General features: G+C 39.8%; 1 protein-coding gene across 7 annotated transcripts in view; it reads right to left on the minus strand.

Moving 5' to 3' along the window:
• The window catches only part of STARD13 (StAR related lipid transfer domain containing 13), a 238,380-nt gene that overhangs the window by 170,383 nt on the left and 42,881 nt on the right, over nucleotides 1-25,116 (minus strand). For 3 of the 7 annotated variants that reach the window (XM_040448170.1, XM_040448169.1, XM_040448167.1), the window contains exon 1: nucleotides 12,226-12,524. The exons of 2 other annotated variants lie outside the window; for them this stretch is intronic. In XM_040448170.1, coding sequence (XP_040304104.1) covers nucleotides 12,226-12,394 — 169 coding nt within the window. In that variant the 5' untranslated portion in view covers nucleotides 12,395-12,524. Of the gene's footprint in view, nucleotides 1-12,225; nucleotides 12,525-25,116 lie in introns of those variants that run through there. 2 more of the 7 variants (XM_040448172.1, XM_040448171.1) reach the window with 1 other exon arrangement.

The following is a 25,116-nucleotide window of genomic DNA, read 5'->3' on the forward strand; positions in this document are numbered from 1 at the left end:
ATGGGTTAGTCCACTTACACTGGAGAGACAGCACTATCTGTGCTATGGGTTGTCTCTTTGGAAACCCAGTTATTTGAGAAAACCTCAAACCACATGCAACCAAGCACCAAAAAAATTAATTTTTTCTCCTTAAAATGTCCCTTCCCTGTGCATGCACACAGCACAGTCAGTTCATCAATCTCTTTATGTAAATAACAGTCATGCAGCAAGGGAGGAGGTCTGTTTATTATTTTTGATCCTGTTTTGCTTCTGGCAAAATTTCACAAACAGCAGAAGTTGGCAGAACATTGATATTTTCTTCTGACTGGCTACTGTTCTCTAGCTGCAAGTGCAGAGTGCAACTGGGACTATTCTGGTCTATGGGCCTCGGCTGTGACTGAGGTCAAAATTGCAAAATCTGGGGGAAAAAAATCTCCATATAGGACTTCTCTCTGGAAATAGAGACCCTGGTTTAATGCTTGCTTTCCTTCCACTATAGAACTGCTGTCTTTGGGATTTAGGGTCCAGGGAACAACGGTGGTTTGACCTAACTCCCACCTTGCTTCTTGTCTGCAAAGGCCTCCTGTGAAGGTTACAGGGGCCACCGAGAGAAGTGGGCCCTAGGAGCCCTGAGGAAACTTAGAGGAGGGAAGTGCTCTACCTCCAAAACTTTCTAGGAGGAAGGGGAAGCATTTTGGAGGTTTGGAAGTAGGGAAAGGCGCTTGGGGGTGGAGGAATCTGTCCTCTCCCCCTGTTAGGCATGTTCCTACCTAACTATGCTAGATTCCTTGCCAAAGGCTGGAATGCTGCTGCCCTGACATTGACTTTGGACGGAGCATTCCTGATAAAGAGCAGCCAGCCTCAAGAAGGCAGTGGGAGGGTAGTTAGTATATAGGACGGTTGCTCGGAGTTGTTGCTGGTTTTGGAGGCACAGGGAAGTCCTCCAACAACTTGAAGGGCGGGTGAGGAAGTAAGCACCAGCCAGGGCTAAAATGATGGAAAAAACCAAAACGAACAACCTTCTTTGGTTACAAGTAGACCATGACTACCTATAATTATAAGGGTGATGGGGTTGCACAGTGGTGAATAATGTGGGCTCCTGGGTCATACAGACTGGAGTTCAAAGCCCATCTCTGCCACCTACTTGCTGGGAGAAAAACACAGTAAACCCTTAAGCGTCAAGCCTTACCATATTTATTTTCCAGAGGAGTAAACCTAGGTTTCAGGTCTTCACAAAAATTAAATAAAACACCAATATATGTTGAAAATAGTCCCTGGAACATAATAGCGAGCCCTCAATAGGAGTAGCTATAGGTATTGTGTTACCATTTTTTAAATGTTGTAATGTTTCTAACCCTAAAATGTGTGTTATAAAAAGTCCAATCGCCACCCCAGACCCAAACCTTTTATATAAATGCACCAAAATGCTAATAAACTATGTGGACAGCCTGCCTCTCCATGGCCAACCCGGACTCCCACTTTCCTTTTCATGTGGGTGAGCCAGTGGAAATGGCATCCCTCAGCCCAGAGGTAAGGCTCCCGCACCCCCAGACCCAGCTGCACAGACTGCGAGAGGCGTGCCTGCGAGAGGCATGGCTGAGGGTTAATGAGCTGAGAAGAGCCTGTCACAACTCCTGCATTCTGGAACAAAGCAGTAAGCGTCACAGAACACAAGCTGCCAGTGTCCAGGGTCAGCCCTGCAGGAGTAACCAAAGGTGGGAGGAGGCGACCAAGTGACAGGAGAAACCTCACACGAACCAGGAACAGAATGGCTTCCTCAGAAACTGAACTGTAAAGCTGGAGGTGAGGAAGCAATTTTAGTCTAAACAGAGGAGGGAAAGGAAAAAACTGGCCTCTGAAACCATCTCTATTCTACCGGTTAGTTAATGTTTAACAACCGCATTGCTCACTACCAAGTTTCCTTATTCTGTCAAGTGCATCTATGCTTTTCTACCCACTCAGGGAAATGTGCTGTTCCACACAATGCACCAAGTGAAAAATCCACGTCCAAAGGAATGACCCAGGAACGCAAGAGTAGAAATAATTCAAAGTAGGGCCACTTGCAGATGCATTGGTCAGGTCTCTGAAAGACAGATTCTAGGGGACAGAGCTTTGTCATCCACGATTATAATACCATTTTATGTAGGTATTCAAACAGCGAATGCATACGGAATTCCTACACAAACGGTCATGCACCATAACAATTAAGGGATTATTATTATCACAGTTTTTTCAGGGTTTCCAGGACGCCATATGCAGACATCAAATATTTTATCCTGTAAAGCAAGGCTTTTTCAAAGTTCAAGATTAACATTTAAGTCATGATGTATGAAGCAGGTACTAAATGAAATTTCTATTCTTTGTACAGGAGTCTCTTACATGGAGCCTCCTAAAACTATACATATTCCATACCCAAATACAGCAAAAAGCATTCTTGTTTATTTAATCCATTCAACTCCATAACAACAAACTTCACAAATGCTAATGACTGTATTCACGTGCAGTCTTTCATAGCCTAGGAATTCAATAGTGATGAAGATTATCCCTCAGTTAAAAGGAATGAAATCCCAGAGGAAACGGGCAATGGAAATTTCTTAAATAATTTGTTTGAATTAGTTTGAGAAAGGGTGCTGAGTTTTTAAATTACCAACTGGGCATTAGAAACTTTATCTACACTTTACAGCATTTCTTTTAACTCTTCTACACAAAGGCCATTAAATACGGGAAAATTTTTATAAAATTGGCAAGAATCTCCAAGTTAACTGCCCAGTTTAGAAAATCACAACAATTTGGGAAGGGGATTCAGACATCATAGATTCACTCATCAGGCACAGAGATATAACTCTGCTACTGACTGGGTAGAGCCCTTGCTCCCAGGCTCCACACTGGTCATCTCCCTGGCCTTTGACTCTGGCCTATCTCTGATCAGAGCCTAGCCCCCTTCCTCCAGTTCTGCTGCTGTCCCTCAGCTTCAGAGTTTCCTACCAAGTGGTTCCAGGAGCCAGGAACACTTCCTGCCCAGAACAGTCTTTTTTATTTGCCAGGAGGTAGGGAACAACAGGCTTTGCTGTTTATCGATATGAGCTGAAACCTGGCCTAAACCCATCATTTCAGGTCAGTTCAGGGCAACTAAGAATAACCGCTGTACATTTATTACTAAGTAAACTGATGTTACTAAGTAAATGAAGTAAAGGAAACCACATTTGGGAAAAGCAGATTTCACTACAGCTTAAGATTAAAACAAAACAAAACGGCAAAACACCAAACCAAAAAAAAAATTTTTGTTTTAAACTTTGTGATATTTTTTTAAGGACACAAAAATGTGGCAGTATGTATGCTTACCTTAGTCAACTTGGTATAAAGTATATTAGTTATTCTTCATTTAATGATACAGCGCCTTGAAGGGCTATACGTACATGGATGTTTGTTTAATATATGTATTTTTCTTATATCTAGCACTTAGTATGTTCCGGATACTGTACTCAGTGTTTAACTGTATTATCACATTTAATCCTTGCAGTAAGTCTGAGATAGTAACAGCAGGTGGAATGGAGTACTAATGGTGAGGTTGGGAGTGTAGAGGGAAGGGGTGTTAGTGGATCTTCCTACTCAAAAGAGATCAATGGTAAAAGTGATGGTGATTTGATTACTAAGAACTTGCTCTACACAACACATGCTTTTACAAAGGTGCAAACAGTAAGGCTTTGCAATGGATTTCATTCTCTATTTTGGGAAATGCATTTAGGAGGAAATGGTTTGTGTCCTTGAAAGCATCTGGGAGAGATTTAAGGTCCTCTATTAAGAACTCCAGTCTTATTTAGGGGGGAATGGTTAGAATACCATTATCACTGGGATTGTGAATCTTTCTTATTTCTTATAATAACTATAAATAATACTGGGGTAGTAAAATATGCTTTTATGACTATCATACTTTTTCTCAGTGTGTCATTTGGTGAATACAAGGGTATGTGAATTACTACCATTCACTTATCAAGAATGAATATTCATCCAAGATTCTTGCCATCCATATGTATGATTTTTAAAATAAGCTAGAAAGAGGAGACTTGGAATGCAGAAAGAGAAAACCTTCTTTAGCTCAAAATACTGACATGTATATTAGTTACTTGTGACGGCCTAGTTTCTTTACAATCCCTACCCTTTTCCTTTACACTGTTCACGCCTGTGTTTTATCAGAGTGTTACAGAGGCAAGGCAATGCAAATCATTGGTATTTTAGTCAGCTCTGCCTCTGTCAGACTTTTAAAATTGTCAGGATTCCTATGTCTTGTGGGGAAATCATTTGAGACTGCGGCCAGACATTTTGGATTTTTTTTGTTGTTGTTGTTGATTTCCTTTTTTTTTAAATAGCAATAGCATGTTCTGTAATTTTCAGTTATCTTGCAACCATTCCATTTATTTATTTCTTTTTGAGAGAGAGTGAGGGAGCAGGGGAGGGGTACAGAGAGGGAGGTTGAGTCCCAAGCAGGCCTGCATTGTCAGTGCAAAGCCCCACACAGGGCTTGACCTAAGCTGGAACCAAGCGTTGGATGCTCAAATGACTCAGCCACCCAAGTACCCACTGGGTATGCTCCATTAATTGAGCCCATTGCTCCATTTAAATTCCTTTAGATTCTAAATTAAAAAGAGACAGAGACACAGAGAGACAGACAGAGAGAGAGAATTCAGGAACTCAGGTCGTTTCAAACAATAGTGTACAACTTTTCCTGCCCTAGGCTGTACCGTTCTATAGTGATTGCTATGGTCCCATGTGACTTTACATGGGGGTTTGGCTACACAGTAAGGCTAATTTCCCATGCATTCTGTGGTAACTTTTCTACATTTTGTGGATTATCTCCAAAAGCATCATTCATAATGCAAATGCTATGTACTATCTCTTTGCGAGCATGAGGAAAAGTACCTTAAGAATATGTTTTCAGGCTTCCTGAGAAACTTGTAAGTTGCTTATACAACTAAACAAACAAGCTTTATTAATTAAAATAACCTATTACCTATTAGTTCATTTTATTCTGTCATACTGGCAGAGACTTCATACATGAAGTATGAACATAAACCAGAGATACATTTAGATCATGAAGTCGGAAATGGACTTTGAGCCACACTCATCAATGCCTGAATCTCAGAGAGTCCATATCCCACGTCACAGCCAAGGAGAATCTGACACTACTGAAGGGTTTCCTTTTTCTTTCCTGTGGGGCAACTCCACTTTGCAGTAATGGAATATCGTGAATTAGCTGAGATAATAGCAGACCCCTTTGGAATTTGCCCAGGGCTTCAGCTTTATCATAGGTGAGATGAATGAGAGCCAAAAAGCAATAATCTCTTTCTTCTGGCCTAGCAGTACCTATCGTGTAGAGTTATTTGAAGACTGGTTGCATTCTTGGTAGAATTATTAACCCTGCCCATATACCTACTCCTTCAGTTTTCTGCCTGGCAAACATATAGGGGCCACCTAAACAGGTAAGATTCTTCCTTTATTTGTTAATTTTTATAAAGAGATGTCAATCTTGTCTTTCTTTACACCCAGTTGATTTTTAGAGTACATGGAGCTGGACTTATTTGAAAACAAAAAATATTTACAATTTACTCTCCAAAATATAACCTCAAACTATCTATTGCCCAATCCATGCAAGAAATATAGTCAAAGAGAATTATCCGAATGAACCACAGGTCCTGAAGCTTCCTCAATCAGCTTTTCCAAAATGCGTTCCCCAGGGAACATGATTTTATAAGATGTCACTTCCTGGTATCCGGTGAAAAATGGATTCATGATGAAATACACCAGTTTGAACAAAGTTAAATTACTTTCCGCAGGATTTCTCTGGGCCTTTCATAAGTGTGAATTTCCAAAAAGGGAAAGAGGATATAGCATTTCTCAAATTACTTAACCACAGAAACATTTCTCCCCTGAATATCTAACAGGACTAGTGTTCTGTGAAGCCAAATGAGAAACTATCTCTAGACAGCTTCCATGCTATTTCAAGATTAAGGAGAAGAATCAGGTTGCATACCTGAACCTCCTTGTTTTGAGCCACTCACCCCATCCCCAAATATTTTTACTGAATTATAATTTGTTATTATGCCCCTGGTTTCACTGCAGGATCCTATAGGAAACTTGCAATTGAATTCACTGCAGGAAATGTTTAATTTATCTACTATATCTCCATATTGTAGTGTCCCCTTTATGAGATCTGTATGAAACTGCTCTCATATATCAAGTTCTCGGGAGAAAACTCTCCCAAACATCAAGTCCCAGGAAAAGCTGCGCTGGTGTGTTTTCACCATGGCAAATCTTCCCCTGATCGTGTTTTCCTCTTTGCTTAGATTAGGGAAGCTCAGGCTAAATTTAAAGCCCACTTTTAATAATTATTTAGCACCTTACGTTTCATATTTTATGTAATATCTCTTTAATATATTAAAGGGATGTAATATAATCCCTTTATTATATTAATTAACCTATATTTTTCTCTTCATCAGATTTGTCTTTTAATAACCTTCACAGAGTTGTATATTCTTTTATACACTACATCAAATCCTTTAGATAATGCATTAGAATGTAAATTAATCTATGATGTCTTTACCCACATGAAAATCATATTCACACTGCCCCTTAGGAGACAGATAATGATTTTCACATGATCCTTACTTCATTCAAATATCAGATATGCAACTCGTGGTCTCCTATCTTCTTGTATCTTCTTCCTAGACTTACCACTGGGTTCACATAGTTAATGAAATGCACAAGGCACATGCTCATTCATGACCCATCGCCATGAAATCCCAACTGATATGTTTCCTTCTGTATAGAGGTTTACCAAAACTCACTTTTCATTTTCTCTCTAAATTTTTTCGGGTCACCTGAAGAGCTAGAAGCACTGCCCATGACTAGGTGGCTAAGGAAATGAGGAACCTTGCTTTGTAAGAGTGGACCAGCATCGAGAATTTACAAAGAACTAAACACTGACTGGGGAGAAGAGGAGAAAAAAATGAATCTCTACTCACTGAAAATAATATCACATAATCCAGATTTGGCAATTACCTGCATCTGGGATGTGTGTTTATAAAATTAGAGCTAATAAAAGCAGTGACGTGCAGCTATGGATGTCTCAATTTGGTTAAAATTAAACTCTCAGGTTTTACATATCATTCTTTGCTAATTCCCTTCTAGTACTTATTTCTTAACTGCTTGCATTTTTAATATGTGATCACTTTTAAAATGTTATGCAAAGTTCATTGACTTAATTCTCCCAACAGATTTTCCTGTAATTTTCGGTTAAACAGTACCCTTTATGTACAGGTCCTTCGGTCACCAGCACTGAACAGAAAGAGGCTCTGATTCATGAAATGTGAATTTCTGACAGTTGCCACTTTTTTAAAAAAGAACTTGAGCAATACAGGACTGATGCATTCTCACCCTGTTTTCTGTGATGCATTCTCACCCTGTCATCTGTTTTTCTGCCAGTGTTTCCACCCTCCATTTCTGAAAGTGGTTGGGTAAGAAAATACTGGACATGGAGAAAGGGCAATTCTCAAAGAATAAATGATTGTTTAATTTCCGCTGACGCTATCCAGTTGGGGGGCTGGGGCTCTCCCACCAGGATGAGCAAGGCTACCACTTAGGTCGGGCAAATTCCCAAGATGCCATGTGGCCCGATGGAGTAATGAGAGACAGACAGCACATCACTAATACCCAGTTCCATTCCCTGGGAGCAGAAGGAAGGCAGTTTACTCCACTCTGGTTAAGTTCAACTCAGATGTGATCCTTAAAAATAGTCTCAGATAAAAAGTCAATGAGGGACACCAAGGTGGCTCAGTCATTTGAGCATTGAACTCTTGATTTCGGCTCAGGTCCTGATCTCATGGTTCATGAGTTCGAGTCCTATATGGGGCTCAGCGCTAAACGCAGAGCATGCTTAAGATTCTCTCTTTCCCTTTCTCTCTGCCCCTCTACCACTCGCTCGCTCTCTTTCAAAAATAAATAAAAGTCAAAGAAAATGGAAATCTGACTTTCACTAATTCTCTTGGTTATGAAATTTTCTACATTTTGCATTTTCTGTCAAGAAAAGACGTCTTTCTGCGAGCACAGGGGCACACTCACACGGACATTCTTTGCAATAGGCCAGGCACTGCAATACCTCCATTTCACAGTCCTGGACTCTAGAGAAAGAAAGGTGTTTTTTTTTGTTTTTTTGTTTTTTTGTTTTTTACAGTTTCTTTATAATTATAGGTAGTAATGATATTTAAATAGTCCCCAAGACTGGCTGTCCTAATGTGCCCATTAAATTGATAATGAGAGCATTAAACAGGTATCAAAGAAACATGTCCAGGTAGGTATTAAATGACATAATAAGAAAAACAGAAATAAGAACTGCCTCTCTTTCTTAACATAATACCTGTGATCATGAATCCCAGAATTTTAGACATGATGGGAACCTCACGTTTGTTTAATCCAAACCCTTTATTTTATGGAGGAAGGAAAGAATGCCCAGAGAAGTTGTAGCGTGCCCCAGAGCACACAATTAATTAGTGACAGCCGTAGAACTAAAATCTGACTTCCACTGTAATAATTTCCTTGACAAGTTGTAGAAAAATTATAAGCCACTGATTTATTCTACATTAGAAAGCTGCTCTGTTTTCTTTTCAACTTATTGTTTTAGGTTTAAGGAGTCCCTGCTTTGCACACTCTTGTTCAAGGAGTTACTGACTCAACCAGAGAGAGGACCTGAGAACCAGAATAAACTTTAGAAACCAGAGACTGACCATCTCATTTTCTCATCAAGAAACAAAGGCCAAGTAAGGTTCTGAAACTTGCCATAGTGAAAGAATGAGAGGGGGTCTAAATAAGAGCCTGCATCCTGGTCTCCTTTTTTTCTGGTTCAGTGAACTTGACTACAATCAGGTCCATATCATGCCATTTTCAGCATTCAAAATAATTTTTAAAAAATTGTGTAATAGCAAGATGAATTCTTCCACAAAGCAAATAATCACATTTATGTATTTGCCTAGATTTGGATTTTCCAGATAGCATATGCATGAGTATATAAGCTTTCAACATGGTGCACCTGTAGCCAATGCATCATAGCTATCAAATGACAAGAGATCCCAATTCTCCCTTCCTGTGGCCTAACATACTCTTCCTCCACCTCCCCAGCATCCCCCCTCTTGTCCATTCCCAAGTGCCTGCTACTGAGGCAAATAAAGACCATTATTATTTCCATTCTCTCTCCATACAACAATTTACCCATTGATTCAGCGAGATTGTGGGGTAGGGATTCTGGGCAGTGTGACTGATGATAAACTTTCACTTTGCAAAGCAATCCTCTATTTTAAACTTCTCTTCTCTTTTAACTGGACTAAAAACTCCAGAACTATAAAGAAGGCTAAGAGAAATAATGCGTGTGTATTTTGGAGCATACCCTAAGATGAGCAAGTTTAGATTCATCCTGGGTTTGAGCAACTAATTCTGATCCTATGCATCATCAAAGATTCCTTTATTTCTCTTCTTTGTTTTCCTTCTCATGAGTGCATCTGCTGTTGAATCATGTCCATGACATTCAATGATTAGCTCACTATAATGAGGTCAGTGGGGAGCAACTTACTCTTGTTTGCACTGTTCCCAACAACCATGAGAGATTATGATCATCAGTAATAATGCCCCAAATTATAATGATACAATGCTAAATTCTCCATGAAAGATCTACGATAGAGTAAACAATTTTACTGATGTTGCTGTCATTTCAAGATACCGCTATGTGAACTACAAAAAATAATGGTGCTATTAATTTAATACGCACTTGATAAACTTTGAATGATTATAGGTCATCAGTAAAATAACTTGACATCATGCATTATTGGATACTAGCTGTTCAAGGAAGGTAAAACACACAGCACTTTGCTTCCATTAGCGAAATAAAACCTGACTGGAAATAGCATTGTGAGTGACTGATTCTGATTCTGTCATATGGTTTGTTGCTGCATTCCGAGTAGAAAAGACTGAAATGACTTTGGCATATTACAAAATCTAAAATAAATCTCAAGTCCAATACTTCAACCTTCATTATAAAAACCAGAAACAGTTTAGTGTATTGCAGAGCATGGGCTTCAGAGTTATATTAAAATACTAGCACCTACTATGTAAACTGTAAGAAGTTACTTGACCTCTATGTGTCTCTGTTTTCCTGCCTTTAAAATGGGTATGATAATAGTATGTGCTCACTTAGAAGATTTTTTTGAGGGTAAAATAAATTGAAAAAAAAAAAAAAAAAAATATATATATATATGGCTCCCGGAGTAGTGATTGAAACATTATAAATGCTCAGTCAATATTCTCTACTCTTACCCAGGAAATTTTGCTTCTGCTATCATAATGTCTTACTATATCATTGTATAATATCAACAAATGATGAGTTCTCAATGGCTGGACTATTGGAATTTCTTCATGCTTCCCTATGATCTTCATGATCGCTCTTAATTTCTAGGCATACATTGCTTTCAAACACTCTGTTGCCCAGCACAAAAAGGTGAGAATGCTCACATATTCTATTTAAGCAAAAGAAACATAGACTTAGAGTATCCTTTCAACAATCACGCATGTGTTCACAACTTCAAATCCTCAGTAGGAATATAACTTTCATCCAAAAAACACATAAAGAATTTTAATGAAATCAATCGTTGTAAATACATTTAAGGAGATCTGCAAAACAACTTCAAACTATTTCTATATGCAGTGTTTCTAACATAATGCACTTCACATGCATGCTGAAGAACATTTAACGAGCATAGATGATAAAGCATCATCAAACATTTGCCAAGCTCCTGCATCCATAGTGATGATAGCATCTGGCAAAGCACCATTGTCAGAAATCTCTAAAGCTTTAGCTGGTTTTTATTCTAAGACTAATGTATTTTTAAATCAAGCCACAGGGAAATAATTACTTTTGTTTCTATTCAATCAAGACCTGCACACAGAGTTTATGGAATGACATAATATCCTTCCTGAAATCAGACTGGTATGTAGGACCAGTATCCTTCACACATAACCAGTTCCTGAACCTTTACAAACAAATCCTAATTTCCAAGGAAACAATCTCATCAACTGCTACTCGCTAGAATACATATTGTTCCTTTTGGAAACATTACAATAAGATTTTCACGATTACAAACACCAACTTCCCTTCTAAAATTCAATAAAATCTTAAACTCATTTATTTAAGTGGAAATTGTGTTTGTATAATGGCTCTAGAAATTCCTGGTAAATTTCATATCACCAATATAATAATTTAGTTATTGGGTTTCTTGTTTTGTGTTTTTGTTTTTGTTTAGCCCAGGAGGGGCGTGGTCATAAACTTCATAAACTTATTGTGATGATGTGGGTGTATGTGTGTGTCTTTTAAATGAGCACCAGTTAGGAGTCTCTTACGAATGTTCATTTTCGAGCTTCTACAGACCAACCCTAAGATGAGAAGCATGTTTTAACTATTTTTGGAGAATGAGGAGTTTTAGTGATGTCCAGGCTGTTGACCTATTTTTTAATTTTTATTTATTAATTTTTTTTGTAGAGAATAAAAAGGAACATCTAGCGGCTTGTAATCAATATCCTTTCCTCTGGGCTTAGGAAGCTGCTGCTTCCAAGCGCATGTCACAAGCTTTGTTTTGAACTTAGCAGACACCTTTACCCTTCACCAGAAAAACAGTATCAACAAATCAGAGACTACTGACATAAACATACAAATAGAGAATGCGAGTCCGGTTGTCAGCCCAGTGGCCTTAAGAATAGAATTCTAACTTTCCCCTGTGGCTAACAATGTTATAAAGAATCTGGGCGGGGTACAAGTGAGTCCCCCCTCTCTACCCTCCCTCCAATGAAATAAACAAATGTCCAAGTTTTAAATGTGACACAGTGTGAGGAAGCGGCAGAAAAGCTCCCAAAACACACACCGAGTAAACCTGTCTCATTTATTGTGTAGACGCACATAAATTTTGGAAATGCAGGATTCACCGTCCTACCGTGAAGTTTTCCGGGCACTTGAAGTTGAGTTATGTGGCAGCTAAGCGCTGTCACTGTTTGTTTAAAACTGCTGCCTAAAGTTATTTCTAAAAGTTAGGTGCAGCGTGGCATAGAAATCCATGTATTGTAAAGTGAAAACAACAATGTAAAAAACTGGGTTAGCATGAAATAGAGCCAACAGAAATCAGAATTAGCAACAGCCTTCCTCTACCGGCCACTCACCTTGTTGAATTTTAGTCACTAGCTGATGGCGTGCTAGAATCCGGCTCATCCTGTAAGGAGAGCGCCTCGCAGTCTGATCAAATCGCAAGTACATCTCCTGGCCCTCAGGTGTCATGGAATTTAGATAGTAGCAGCCTGAAGCTGGGGTCCTGGGTCCCTGACTGAACATCTCGGCAGATTTCCCTTTTGCCACCTCAGTCTGCCCTGTGGCTGTTCCCGGCTGTCTCCAGTCTCAGTAAGGGAGCGAGGCACCAAGCCCGGCGGAGCTCCACACACCAGGCGATTTTTAAAAAGAAGAAGGAGTGCCAAAAGCCACAACTCAGAATTCCAACCCCCGGCCTTCACGTGACCTCGAGCAGCCAATCAGAAGAAGAAAGGAGAACGGGACCGTAAGCAGTCAGCCCCCAGCCCCCTAGACGGGCAGTTCCAGCAGCTCTGATCCCCCCACGGTGCTGAAGGCAAATGCCAGCGTTTGCGGTGCCTCAGAGCGGACTAAGCGCCAGGAAGCAGCGCTCACTAAACGAGTTAAAAAGAGAAAGGTAGAAGAAAAGGCAGTAGAAGAAAACTGAGCCCTGGGCATAGATTTCCTTGGAGGCTGTAAAAGTTACAGAAAGCACGTTTGCTTTCTCCAAAGGCAGCTGCAGACAGGTAACAAATGGGTGTGATAAACGTCTCCAATGAAAAACTACTCCAAATAAGCATCAACAGCTGAGTATGCTAGCACCCTTCCTTACAAAGAATGAATCAAATAAAGCTCTTCCAGTGAAAAATAAACTTTCAAGTGCTTTAACACCCAGAGTAAATACACTACAGAATCCTGACCTTCTGCAGTGGGAGGCTGAGAGCTCTTACAGATGACTGGGAGAGGCAAAGGGCATACACATATTTGTTAAGTATCTATTTCCCTTTAGTTTTTCGACACCCCCAATAGTTAATCGCCAAGAAGCAAAATAGTCATGAAGAACCGATCACATTTAAGACACTGCCACGCATCACTGGAAAGATTCAGATTTATGCTGCCAAGCTGCTAAGGACCAGAAGAGAAGTTATGCAAAAGCTTAAGGCTTTCACAAACCTTATGTAAGAGGTGTCTCAAAAAAGACACAAAGACAATGTTGGGGGAGCGATATTATTTTCGACTGGGGTGATCGTAGTGGGGCACACAGAGAAGACATTTGGGTGGGCTTTAAAAAAATGAGTGTGATTCTGACAAACAGAGCCTGAGGAGGTCTTTGCACTAGGGTCTATGCCCACACGTGTGGAGATCAGGAATCAGAGTATGTGTTTAAGGAAACTGTGAATAATTCCATTTGGCCATTTCCAAGTATACATATGGGAGTAATTAGAATTTTCCCCCATATTTTTCCGCTTTAATATTATTTGATGTGAAGAGAAAAAGTCCATAGAAAACATTGTTGAATTCTGAGCCTGGGGCTAAATGAATAAAGTTCTTTGAAAAAGAAGCATATGGCCAAGTTGTTCTTACATTTGGCTGGCTGAAACTGAAACAGCCTGGCCTGTGATTTATAGTCTTAATGATGAAAAAACTCTCAAAAGTTTAACAGGACTTAACTTAGGACCCCAATTCTTGTTACTGTGGCTAACGGTGGTCAGCCCTAATGCTCTTCCCTGTGGGAATTTTTGCTGGCCTGATTCTGACCAGTGGCAGCTCACCTCGCATGACTATCCTACTACGTAAATGAACAGAGCCTACGGTAGAATATACACTCTCTCATGGCAATTGTGAGCCTCTTCCGATAGCTATGCAAGAGTAGCCAAGCATTAGGGTTTCAATCGCAACACAGTAGAAGAGGAAAGATCTCAATGGATTATTTTGTTCCCTTTCCATTCTTATTTAGGGTTTGATCAGAGTTTTGCTATTCCAGGGCATCTTTTGTGGAAGGTGAAAGGGATCTAAGGTCTAGTGGCCCTGGTATGCCAAAAGCATGGGCAGTAATGGTAGACAGGTTTAGCATTACACTTCAGTATTAGATCCTGTAATTTAACCGAATTAAATTCAAATCACATCAGAATCCAAGCTTAGGTCCAGCTCTGGATGCCCTCTGATGGAGAGGTCAATGCCAGCTACTTTGTGCAGGTGCTTTTGTTTTGATAGGCCACCATTAGGGACATCAGTGCCATTAAACATGTGTTCAAGCCAGACAACTAGCAGTTATCACTTTTTCACTGGGAGAGAATGGAAGGAGAATGGAGAGGGAAAGACCATGAACTTAGCAACTTGGGATAGGTTCCAAAAGCTAAGCAAGGGGAAGGTAAAGGCTGGAAATAAAATCTACTTGTTTTATAGCTGTGAATAACACTTAAAGATTGGCCATTCCCAATGCCAGGCTGGTAGTTCATTATTGACTTGGCTACATTTTAAAAATAAATGGAATGAGCCTCTCTGAGAAGCACTGCAGTGTATCATGGCCAGTTTAATATTAAAAAAAAAAAAAAAATCACAGTGCCTCCATTCTACACTGAAAGTCCCAAGGTGTTTTGTTCTGAAAACATCAAGATCATAAACATGTATTCTTTGATATATATGTAAACAGATGCAACAACATGAAACATAGTATTTCATAAGAGATTGGCAATGAAGGACAAGAATTAAATGTAAATTAAGGAAAAAAAGGAATTTTGATTCCCTGATTAAAACAAAGACAACTTAGAAGAAAGCCTAATTTTTCTAAAAATCAGTTTAAGTTTTAATAAGGGGATCTATGAAGGATTACATATCAGCATTTCTGTCTTCTCTATCATGACAAGTTTGATTTTATGGTTCAAGTAGTAGCTATAAATCCATGTGACTGCTCACCATGTTTTTGTCATTTCAAATGTCCAAAATACCATATTTAAAGCAGCTAAGTAACACTTTTCTTATTAGCACCGTTAATGCCTTGTTTTATGCTAATGTATTGCTATGAAATCCACACCCTTTTAATGAATATTTTTATTATTTAGTCCTAGTGATCAAATAATTACCACTGGGTGGGCAGCTCTTTCTGTTTGTTGTAAATGTAAAAGTGAGAAATTGCTAATAATCTTCCTTGGGCTGATACTGTCTCCATTCAACTAGTTGAGAGAATTCTTTGTCTTTACTGGTGAGTGAGAGAGGTCCAAAGAAATCAGAGAGAAGGAGAAAGTGCTGAACACCCAAGTGTATCTTTCAAGACTAATGCTGAATTCCTTCCTTTCTAATTCCTTTTAAAAATGGAGAAGGGGCGCCTGGGTGGCGCAGTCGGTTAAGCGTCTGACTTCAGCCAGGTCACGATCTCGCGGTCCGTGAGTTCGAGCCCCGCGTCGGGCTCTGGGCTGATGGCTCAGAGCCTGGAGCCTGTTTCCGATTCTGTGTCTCCCTCTCTCTCTGCCCCTCCCCCGTTCATGCTCTGTCTCTCTCTGTCCCAAAAATAAATAAACGTTGAAAAAAAAATTAAAAAAAAAATGGAGAAAATGGGTGCGTGGGTGGCTCAGTTGGTTGAGCGTCCAACTCTTGATTTCGGCTCAGGTCATGATCTCAAGGTTCATGATTTTGAGCCCCACGTCAAGCTCTGTGCTGTCAGCATGGAATCTGCTTGGGATTCTCTCTCTCTCCCTCTCTCTCTGCCCTTCCCCTTCTCTCTCTCTCTCTCAAAATAAATAAAATAAACTTTAAAAATAAATAAATAAAAATTAAAAAATAAAAATGAGGAAAATGGATGGTGCTAGTTTTTAGTTTTCACCTCTTTTCCTCTTTCCTAATTTGGTCAAGAGCAATCTTCACTTAGACTATTTCGGGGTTGGAATAAACAGATGAATACTGAGAGACCCAAAGAGAGCAATGAACAGGGGAAGGGGGAAATGGGAGGAGCTAACAGTGTTGAGCTCCTTGTATGTACCAGGCATGTCTTTAATTAATGTCTGTGGTCTTCTATTTTGTAGAACAGGAACCTAAGACTCCCAAGGATGAAGAGATGTCCCAGGTCATACAGCAACCAAGAGCCACTGTCTATCTCCAAGCTGATGATATTTTAACTCTTTCCACTATCACACACAAGGGACAGGGAAAGGAAAATTGTGGCACTGAGAGGGTGCTGGGGACACTGGATAGAGGAAAAAATTTTAGAGGGATATACTGAAAATCATCTTAATCCTGTATAATTTCATGTGATACCGGAACGCTTAAATGAAAATACAGTTGACCCTTAGATACCGCATATTTATTTGCGCAGGTCTACTCCCATGCAGATGTTTTTCAATAAATATATTGGGAAAAATTTGGAGACTTGCAACAACTTAAAAAACTTGCAGAAAAACAACAAAGCCTAGATATACTGAAAAAATTTTTAAAGAATTTTGAGATTATTGTGAGAATACAGTACATATATAATACATATACTAAATATGTGTTAATTGACTCTGTAGTACCAATAAAGCTTCAGGTCAAGTTGGTATTAGTGGTTAAGTTTTCAGGGAGTCAAGTTATATGCAGACTGCACAGGGGTTGGTGCCCTAACCCCCTTGTTGTTCAAAGGTCAACTGCATAGGATTGGCTAAATTGGATTGGCTAAATTGTTGTAGTGGTTGAGATCTAGGTATCTAGAGAGCAAACTACACAGCCCAGAGCTTTTAATTAACCAGTGAGAACCATGGGCCCTCTTTGGAGCAACCCAAAGCTAAGAACTGGAGACCCACCCACTCCCACCCTAATCCTAAAGTGCAGAAGCAGCTTGACTGTCTTTTTGTTTAAAAAGCACATTCCTTTTGCAGGGTAGGCTCTTTGCCCTCTGCTTTCTGTTCATCCTCAAGGCTAACTCTGCGTATGGTCTTACCTTTTCTAGGGAATTTCTTCCCAATGCAAATGCTCCAAATACAGTCAAAATTCTGAAACTTGACCTCTAAACAAAACTTTTGGTACCAAGTCTTTCGGTAGATGATCCTAGAGTAGTGCTCAGTGGAATCTTAGGTACACATAGAAGAAAGCTAGGTGTGATTTTACAGAAGCCAGGAATGACTCCCGTGCTTTCATCTGTCTACTACTCCTTTTCCTCCTTCACATGCATTCCAGCTTCCTCATCAGCCTGTTCAGAGGGAGCCAAGGTAGTCCTGCCAAGCAGGAAAATGTTTGAGATATAAGTGGTAGGCGGAAAAAAGCAGAACCGATTTGCAAAGCTGCTTTTGAGATTACTTGAATCCAAACGTTGTGGGTTAATGGCAGAGCCTTCCTGTGGGTTCTGAAGCTCACTTTGAGGATTTCCACCAATTGATTCGTGGAGCCTGTGTCCAACCCTGTGCCAATAAGCCTTCCCAACATGCATGCACCACATGCCCATTGACCAATGCAGGCAAGCCAGTGAAACTAACATTCATAGCCATGACCAGGGCCCTCCATGAAAAGTTTCAGAGCGGATTCTCTTCTGATTCAGCTTTACCAGCTATAGACCATGTCTCCCCCATTTAGAGTCCAGCTCCTGTTGCTGGACTTGGGGGTGGTAATAGGTTTGCTTTATTTTGTCTCTCAGCCCTCCCTACTGTCTTTGGTTGACTTTGCCTCTATAGGTCTCCAAGAGCACATGCACTGCCCTTATGCCATTCCCTGGGGACCCAACCGTCAGCCCCAGTTCATATGGCAAGCGATCTGGTCTGACTTGTCCTGGGCTCATTGCCTACACCCATCCATTCCAGCCAAACCAAAATTCTTTCACTTTGCTAAGTTGTTTCAAAGATTTGGAACTGTGTGATTTCCTCTTCTTTCACCCTGTCAAAACCTATTGCCTTCAGAAACATTTTCATGACTAATGCAAAAATATTTAGTATGAACAGTCATGTTAATACCTGTAAATAGTCATTATGTGGCACATTAATTAGATTAGCTTGTTACGTACAAATATGGAATCCACTTATTCATTGCAACTCCTATTGGCATAAAGTTTTTACATCTTGGATTTGGAATGGATATTAAATATCTTCTAATCCAACCACCCAACTACTATACAGATCAATTAAGTAATACTCTACCCACATATATGAAGTGTTTTTATTTCACTGAGGACGACAAACTGTTTAAGAAAGTTTTTCCTTATAATTTCCATCCACTGGCTCAATTGCTATCTTTTAGATTGAGTCCAGTCTGTCAGTATCTCTTTAAGAATATGGCTCCCACCCTAAACTTAGAGCTCTGGAAACAGTCAAGCACAGTAGCTCATGATACAATATGTGAATACCTCCTCCATTCAGGGCATTGTATTTCTGCTGATCCAGTTTAAGATACGGGATGTTGGATTTTTTTAATCTATATTTACTCAATCATTAATTCAGTATGGACTGAATGCTTGTGCAGCACTGTAATAAGTATGGAAGCCACAAAGGTGATTACATGTGGTTTCTGCTCTCAAGGGAGAGTCTGCCAGGGAAGATAGAAAAGAGATTCACCATTACACCAATGTTAAGTGTTATGTCACAGATTCTGTTTTACAGCCAATCTAAGTGCTTAAGCCTTGTGGTATTTATGTATCTTCACAAAATGTGCTGCTAAATGAGTGTTCTCTATTCTGTATTTAACAAATGACCTTTCAAACTAAAGAACAGGTCTTTCAACTTATTGGAATTATTGAGATATTTTCAGTTCCGGATTTTTTCCTCTAACTATTTAATTCTGCCTTGTTCGTTGATGCAGCTGACAAAAATACCTATATTTTTAAAGCATAAAATGAATAGTTAAGTGAGTTCGGAAAAAGGTAAAGTAAGTGTAGGAAAATAATGAAGCTAAGGCTGAAATCAGTTTACAGAACTATAAGCCACACAATTCTGTACATTTGTAGGAGGTAGCTGAAGATTCCTATGTGACAAAGCAAAAGGAAAATAAGATCAATTACAAAACTCAGCATACCCATAAGATAAAAACAAAAAGGTGACTCAAGATAAACACAGATCAACAGATATTGAGACCCCCCCAAGAAAACTTTTCTCATAAATAAAAGGCCCTCATAAAGAATTAGCATCTTCAATGATACTGGATCTGGTAACAAAGTTGAGCTCATAATATCTTATCTGCCTCCTTCAATGCCAATAATAGTAAAATAACAAGCACTATTTCGGAAAAGTAGCTTCTATGAGGGCCTCCAGGAAACATGATATAAGTATGCTCTTCACTGTGATCATCTAAACTATGCACTAAACAATATCACTTCCCTACTTAAAATACATCAAAAGTTTTCCATTCCACCTAGAACAAAACCCAAACTCATTACCTGGCCCACAAGGTCTTGCACAATCTACTCCCTGCTTACCACTCCCACCTCATCACCCAGCCTCCTCCACTTTGCTACCTCAGAATCCTCTTTCCACACATGCTACCCCTTAGCCTGGATTCTCTTCATGGAGTCCTTCCATCCCTGGCTCCTTTTCAGATTTCAAGTATCAATTTAACTGGTATATCTCAGGCAAGCCATCCCTGTTTGCTTTACCTAAGCAGAAGCAACACTCCATTTATCTCTATAGCACCTTCTAAATCTACAACCACAGGGACCCCTGTGTGGCTCAATTGGTTAAGCATCCGACTTCAGCTCAGGTCGTGATCTCGTGGTTTGTGGGTTCTATCCCCACATTGGGCTCTATGCTGACAGCTCAGAGCCTGGAGCCTGCTTCAGACTCTGTGTCTCCCTCTCTCTCTCTCTCTCTCTCTGCCCCTCCCCTTCTTGCACTCTGTTTCTCTCTCTCAAAAAATAAATAAACATTAAAAGAATTAAAAAAATAAATTTATAATCACATATTTATTTGCTCATTAAGTCACACATTGCCTTTTGCCCCCAGTAGATTTTCATGACTGAACCGTGTCTATTCCATTCACATTCTACACTCAGTGCCTTTCACAAGGCCTGGCACATAGTGGGAAATCAATAGCAATTGCTTTAATAAATGATTAAATAAGTAATCGAACAAATGATAACTTGAATTTTCCAAAGATCTGGAATGTCTACAATGTCTACAGGAATGGATGCATATTTTTGAGGCAATCATCATAAATTTTGCTGCTGTTACTACAACATTTGGATTGGATAAGGATTGGACAGTAGATAATTCAAGGTGTTATTCTCCGGGGTGGGGGAGGAGGGAGGACTTAAATGTATGTATTTCACTTTGTTGGTTAGTGGCAAAAGTATATGCTTTGACCATCAAACCGAGGGCAGTGTAAGGTTTCTTGGGAATATTAGGGAGCCTGGAGGGATGAGCAATCCTTGCCCCCTCACAGAGAGAGGCTGAAAGCCATTTAAAAAAGAAAGAAAGAAAGAAAAGCTATCTTCCTGAGCTTTGAGTCAGCCTGAACACCTGCTGTGCCTTCAATTACAAGGCAAACAACATGGGGCTGATTGTTCTTCATGGACCCATGCTGCATCTAGGTTACCAACCACCTCTGCTTCTTCATGCTCATAAATATCTTTTAATAATTCTTTCAAGAGTTTTGGTGGAAACTTTAATCAACTTACTGTCTGGTATTTTCTAGAACCTATGTGTTTTTGCCCTACTTGAAAATAACGGTAATTGCTCATTTTTGGTGTTTCTGTTCTTTTCTTTCTTTATGGATTGCCTCTATTACTGGATGGGATCTTTCAGTCTCTTAGGTGGGATTTGTCTGCACTTAGAAATTTATCCTCATTTACAGCAGATTAGATTCTATAAACTCTGTCCCTATCTTAAACAAGTGAATATATTTTTTCAATGTTGACTCAAATTATAATTTGAATATAAAAAGGAAGCTTGCTCATTAAAGAAATCCTATGATGAGCCCTTTGGAAAATCCTTTATTGATTCTCCACATTATTTGTTTTGTAAATATTTGATATTGCCCAATGAAAGGTACACCATTATTTAGATTGTATGCTGACCTGTTGCTCTGGAACCAGTCTCCATTCTTTATATAATTGCTTCCCATCTGGCGTCATGCAACAGTTGGGCACTAAGAAAGGTTTGTAAATAATCATGGCCCACAAACTGGAAGAATAAGAGTGTGGGATTCATAATGCAATTGCATTTCTTATATATTTAAACTAATATAAGTTCTTGGATATATTTAGCTCAGTACACTAAGAATATGATAGAATGTTTTTTCTCCTTATTCCTAATACAAGACCATTAATCTATACTTTAAAGAATGGCAAGTATCAGGAGGAGTAACAGCATTAAAACACATCCTACAAAGAAAGAAACACTACAAAATTGAGAAGGTACCAAGATAGCTTTCTAGAACCCTAGAAACCAGTATCAGTGGAACTTTGAGGTGATGGGGAAGACACATTTCATGGTTTATGGCTGGACAATAGGGGGAGATTCCACTTTTGGGTTGGGAGGAATGGCTTGACCAAAGGTGATTCTGCTGTAATGAAAAACTGATTTTTTGGTGGCATCTTGTTTCTCATAAATAGAGACAAAGCCACTAATTAACATGTGCCACAGTACCTTTCTTTCACCCTTTCCTAGTCAAATATTTCTAGTGCATAGTTCATGCCAGGCACAGTGCTAGGCATCAGTGGTACAAAGATGGACAGAGTGGTACAAAGAGGGACTGTCCCTCTTCTCCACAGTATGATTTATCATGGCAAAAGCTGAGGACAGTTACAACCACCGGACTTGATCATATAACAGTGTGAAGAGGCGACTGTAGGAGCAGAGTAGCCAGATCAGAACAGGACCAAATTCATTCTGCACAGCAGGAAACGCAGTGCTGAGCCTGAACGGATACGTATCTGGGTGAGATTAAGGTGAAGACAATATCAAGAAAAACGTGGTCATGAAAAAGAAAAAAAGAAAAAAAATACATTAATACTTTCCTATGTGATGCTCCCTTCTTTAGTTAATAAGAGGAATTAGTATTTCAAATCACCATGTTACAGACACCTCCCAGATACTAAGACTCAACTTGGGAGCAGACACCCCTCCCCTAAATGTTCTACATGAGTCATTCTCCCGTTTCCCCACCAAAGCTCTAAAGTGGGGGGATACTTTTCAGCTACAGCTATTTCCTAGAAGTACTCAACTTTTTAAATTTTTTTTTTCAACGTTTATTTATTTTTGGGACAGAGAGAGACAGAGCATGAACGGGGGAGGGGCAGAGAGAGAGGGAGACACAGAATCGGAAACGGGCTCCAGGCTCCGAGCCGTCAGCCCAGAGCCCGACGCGGGGCTCGAACTCGCGGACCGCGAGATCGTGACCCGGCTGAAGTCGGACGCTCAACCGACTGCGCCACCCAGGCGCCCCGAAGTACTCAACTTTTTAGAAGAAGGTGAATTCACTATGGTGAATAATGGTAAAGAACTAAGAAGGCAAACTGAATTCAGGATTTACAGGCTTGGGCAGAAGTAAGAAAGGTCTGCCTGAAGGGTCCATAGGGACAACATGTGTAGGAAGTCCTGAATCTATCCACCCATCAAATGGTACTCTGGCATTGTGACAACAAGCTATCCTTTGCCTAACCAGCTTTCAAAATCAGTACAGTGGTACTTAAAAAAATTTTTTTAATGTTTACTTATTTTTGAGAGAGAGACAGAGCATGAGTGGGGGAGGGGCAGAGAGAGAGGGAAACAGAATGGGAAGCAGGCTCCAGGCTCTGAGCTGTCAGCACGAGCCCGACATGGGGCTCGAACTCAGGACCGTGAGATCGTGACCTGAGCCGAAGTCAGATGCTTAACCCAGTCAGGTGCCCCAGTACGATGCAACTTTTAAAGACAAATCAGGTTTCCAAACCTACACCCATGGGTGCTTCTTTGAGTTAAGGGAAGAAAAAGGTATTGCTTGGCTATTATGCCTGTTTCACACAGCCTTTCTGGAGGAGTTCCTTTTTGTTCTAGAATATATGTGTGTTTATAGATCTATAGAGACTGTCTTGAGATTTCTCATTTGACTATTTCTTTAGAGCTTGATGTTTATTGAAACCTGCAGTGGCCTCTGGCCAACCTCCGAGAGCATAATCATAATCACACTGCCTCCTAAGACACAGACCTGTTTAAACAGACCACGCACACCATACATAGCTGGGCGTGGTTACCTTGTCTTTATGGCGCTCCACCAAGATGACTCACACTAATCAATCACGGGAAAACACAAAATACCAAAAATGTGTTTGCTACACAGAAGGATAGAGCATACCAAAAGCTGCTCTTAGTCTTTGATGAGCTTCTTTCTCTCATTCTCTAACTCAGGGGATGTCAAGGACTACTCTTGGTCTTGGTTTCTTTCTCAATTTGGATTACCTTAGAAAACCCAGTCCCATAGCATTCTGTTAATCAATCAGTGTTTGTTGTTGCATTTGGAAAATGAGGAGCACAAAATGGTGCAGTATCTACTACAATTACATTTTGTAAAAAAAATAAAATTAATTAATTACTTAAATGCATGGTAAAAAAAAAGATTAGAAGAAAACACATCAAAAACACAATTGTGTCCATTTTTAGGATGGTGGAATTATGGGTGATGTCTTTTAAATTTCCATTTTCCAAATATTCTGTCATACGATTAATTATATTTTTTTATATAATGAGGGGATCATTATCCAGTGATAATCATCTGATAATCATTACCCAGTGAATCATGTCAGGAGGTGTGGAGAAGGACCTCGGCCTCAGTTTATTTCCAACTGCTTCTGTGTGTCACAGATATAAGATAGGAGATAAATCTGCACAAAAATGATAGATATGGTCTAACACAGCTTGAACTTCCTTAGTGCCTAACACGGTATTAGGCAAAACCCCAGTGTTCAAAATAAGAGAAAGATTAAGAGAAAGAGAAAGAGAAAGAGAAAGAGAAAGAGAAAGAGAAAGAGAGAAAGAAAGAGAGAGGGAGAGAGAAACAGAGGGGGGTGGGGAGAAGTGTATGGATTCCATTTTCAAAATGCTTCTCACATCCATTCCTTCTTGAGTTACTTCCTCCACTGTGCAGGGACCAGCCCCCGAGCCTAGATGACTCTGACAGTCCAGCTTGTGTCTCTGTGTCCACTCTTGCCTATCTGAGTACCACCTGAGCATCACAGAACACTTAGCTTCTCAGGATAGCACTTCCATCCTATTAGTCTCCTGTTGCAAAATACCAAATAATGTCCCAGATCTACCACTTATTGTGTAAGGTTCTGAGTCGCTTAAGGTGCCCCTTTCCTTATCTACACGCTTTATATGTATATACATATAAACAAGCAGGCCAAGTATATATGATAATCATTCTGTTCCCATCCTTTGTTTCAACTGGATTAGCGTTTAAACCAAGGAAAAAAAAATGACTAGTTGAAAGAGGACTTTGTATCACTTCTTGAATGTCACTTTTTGGGGAAAGATGCACTGGAAGCACTAAGAACTGTCAACTGCACAAGACCCAATCTCTAGATATATGAAAGGATCTTCTCAGCTATTCTTGGGTTTAAAACCTGGGACAGAGGGGCGCCTGGGTGGCTCAGTTGGCTAACATCCTACTTCAGCTCAGGTCATGATTTCGAGGTTCTTGAGTTCAAGCCCTGTGTCAGGCTCCATGCTGACAGCTTGGAGCCTGGAGCCTGCTTCCGATTCTGGGTCTTCCTCTCTCTTGGCCCCTGACCCATCTCAAAAACAAATAAACATTAAGAAAAAAAAAATCTAAAAAAAATAAAAATAAAAATAAAACCTGGGATACATAACATGTTATATCCTTACAGCTGTTTTCTAAGAATGGATTTTTAGTTCAGTTTTAAGCATACTAAAGTTCTTAACTCCCAACAATGAGAAAAATCCATTTAAATAATATAGTGGTGACACCAGGAAACATTTGGACAATGTGTTCCATACACTTTTTATCCAAATACTTCCTGAAAATTGACTCAGAAGTGCTGTGCCAATTGAAATACTAGTGTATTTCAAATCCTAATTTAAAAAGAAACTTTTAAAGGCATTATC

This window comes from Herpailurus yagouaroundi, unplaced genomic scaffold (assembly GCF_014898765.1).
Source record: "Herpailurus yagouaroundi ecotype Mexico unplaced genomic scaffold, PumYag 197, whole genome shotgun sequence".
Classification (NCBI taxonomy): domain Eukaryota; kingdom Metazoa; phylum Chordata; class Mammalia; order Carnivora; family Felidae; genus Herpailurus; species Herpailurus yagouaroundi.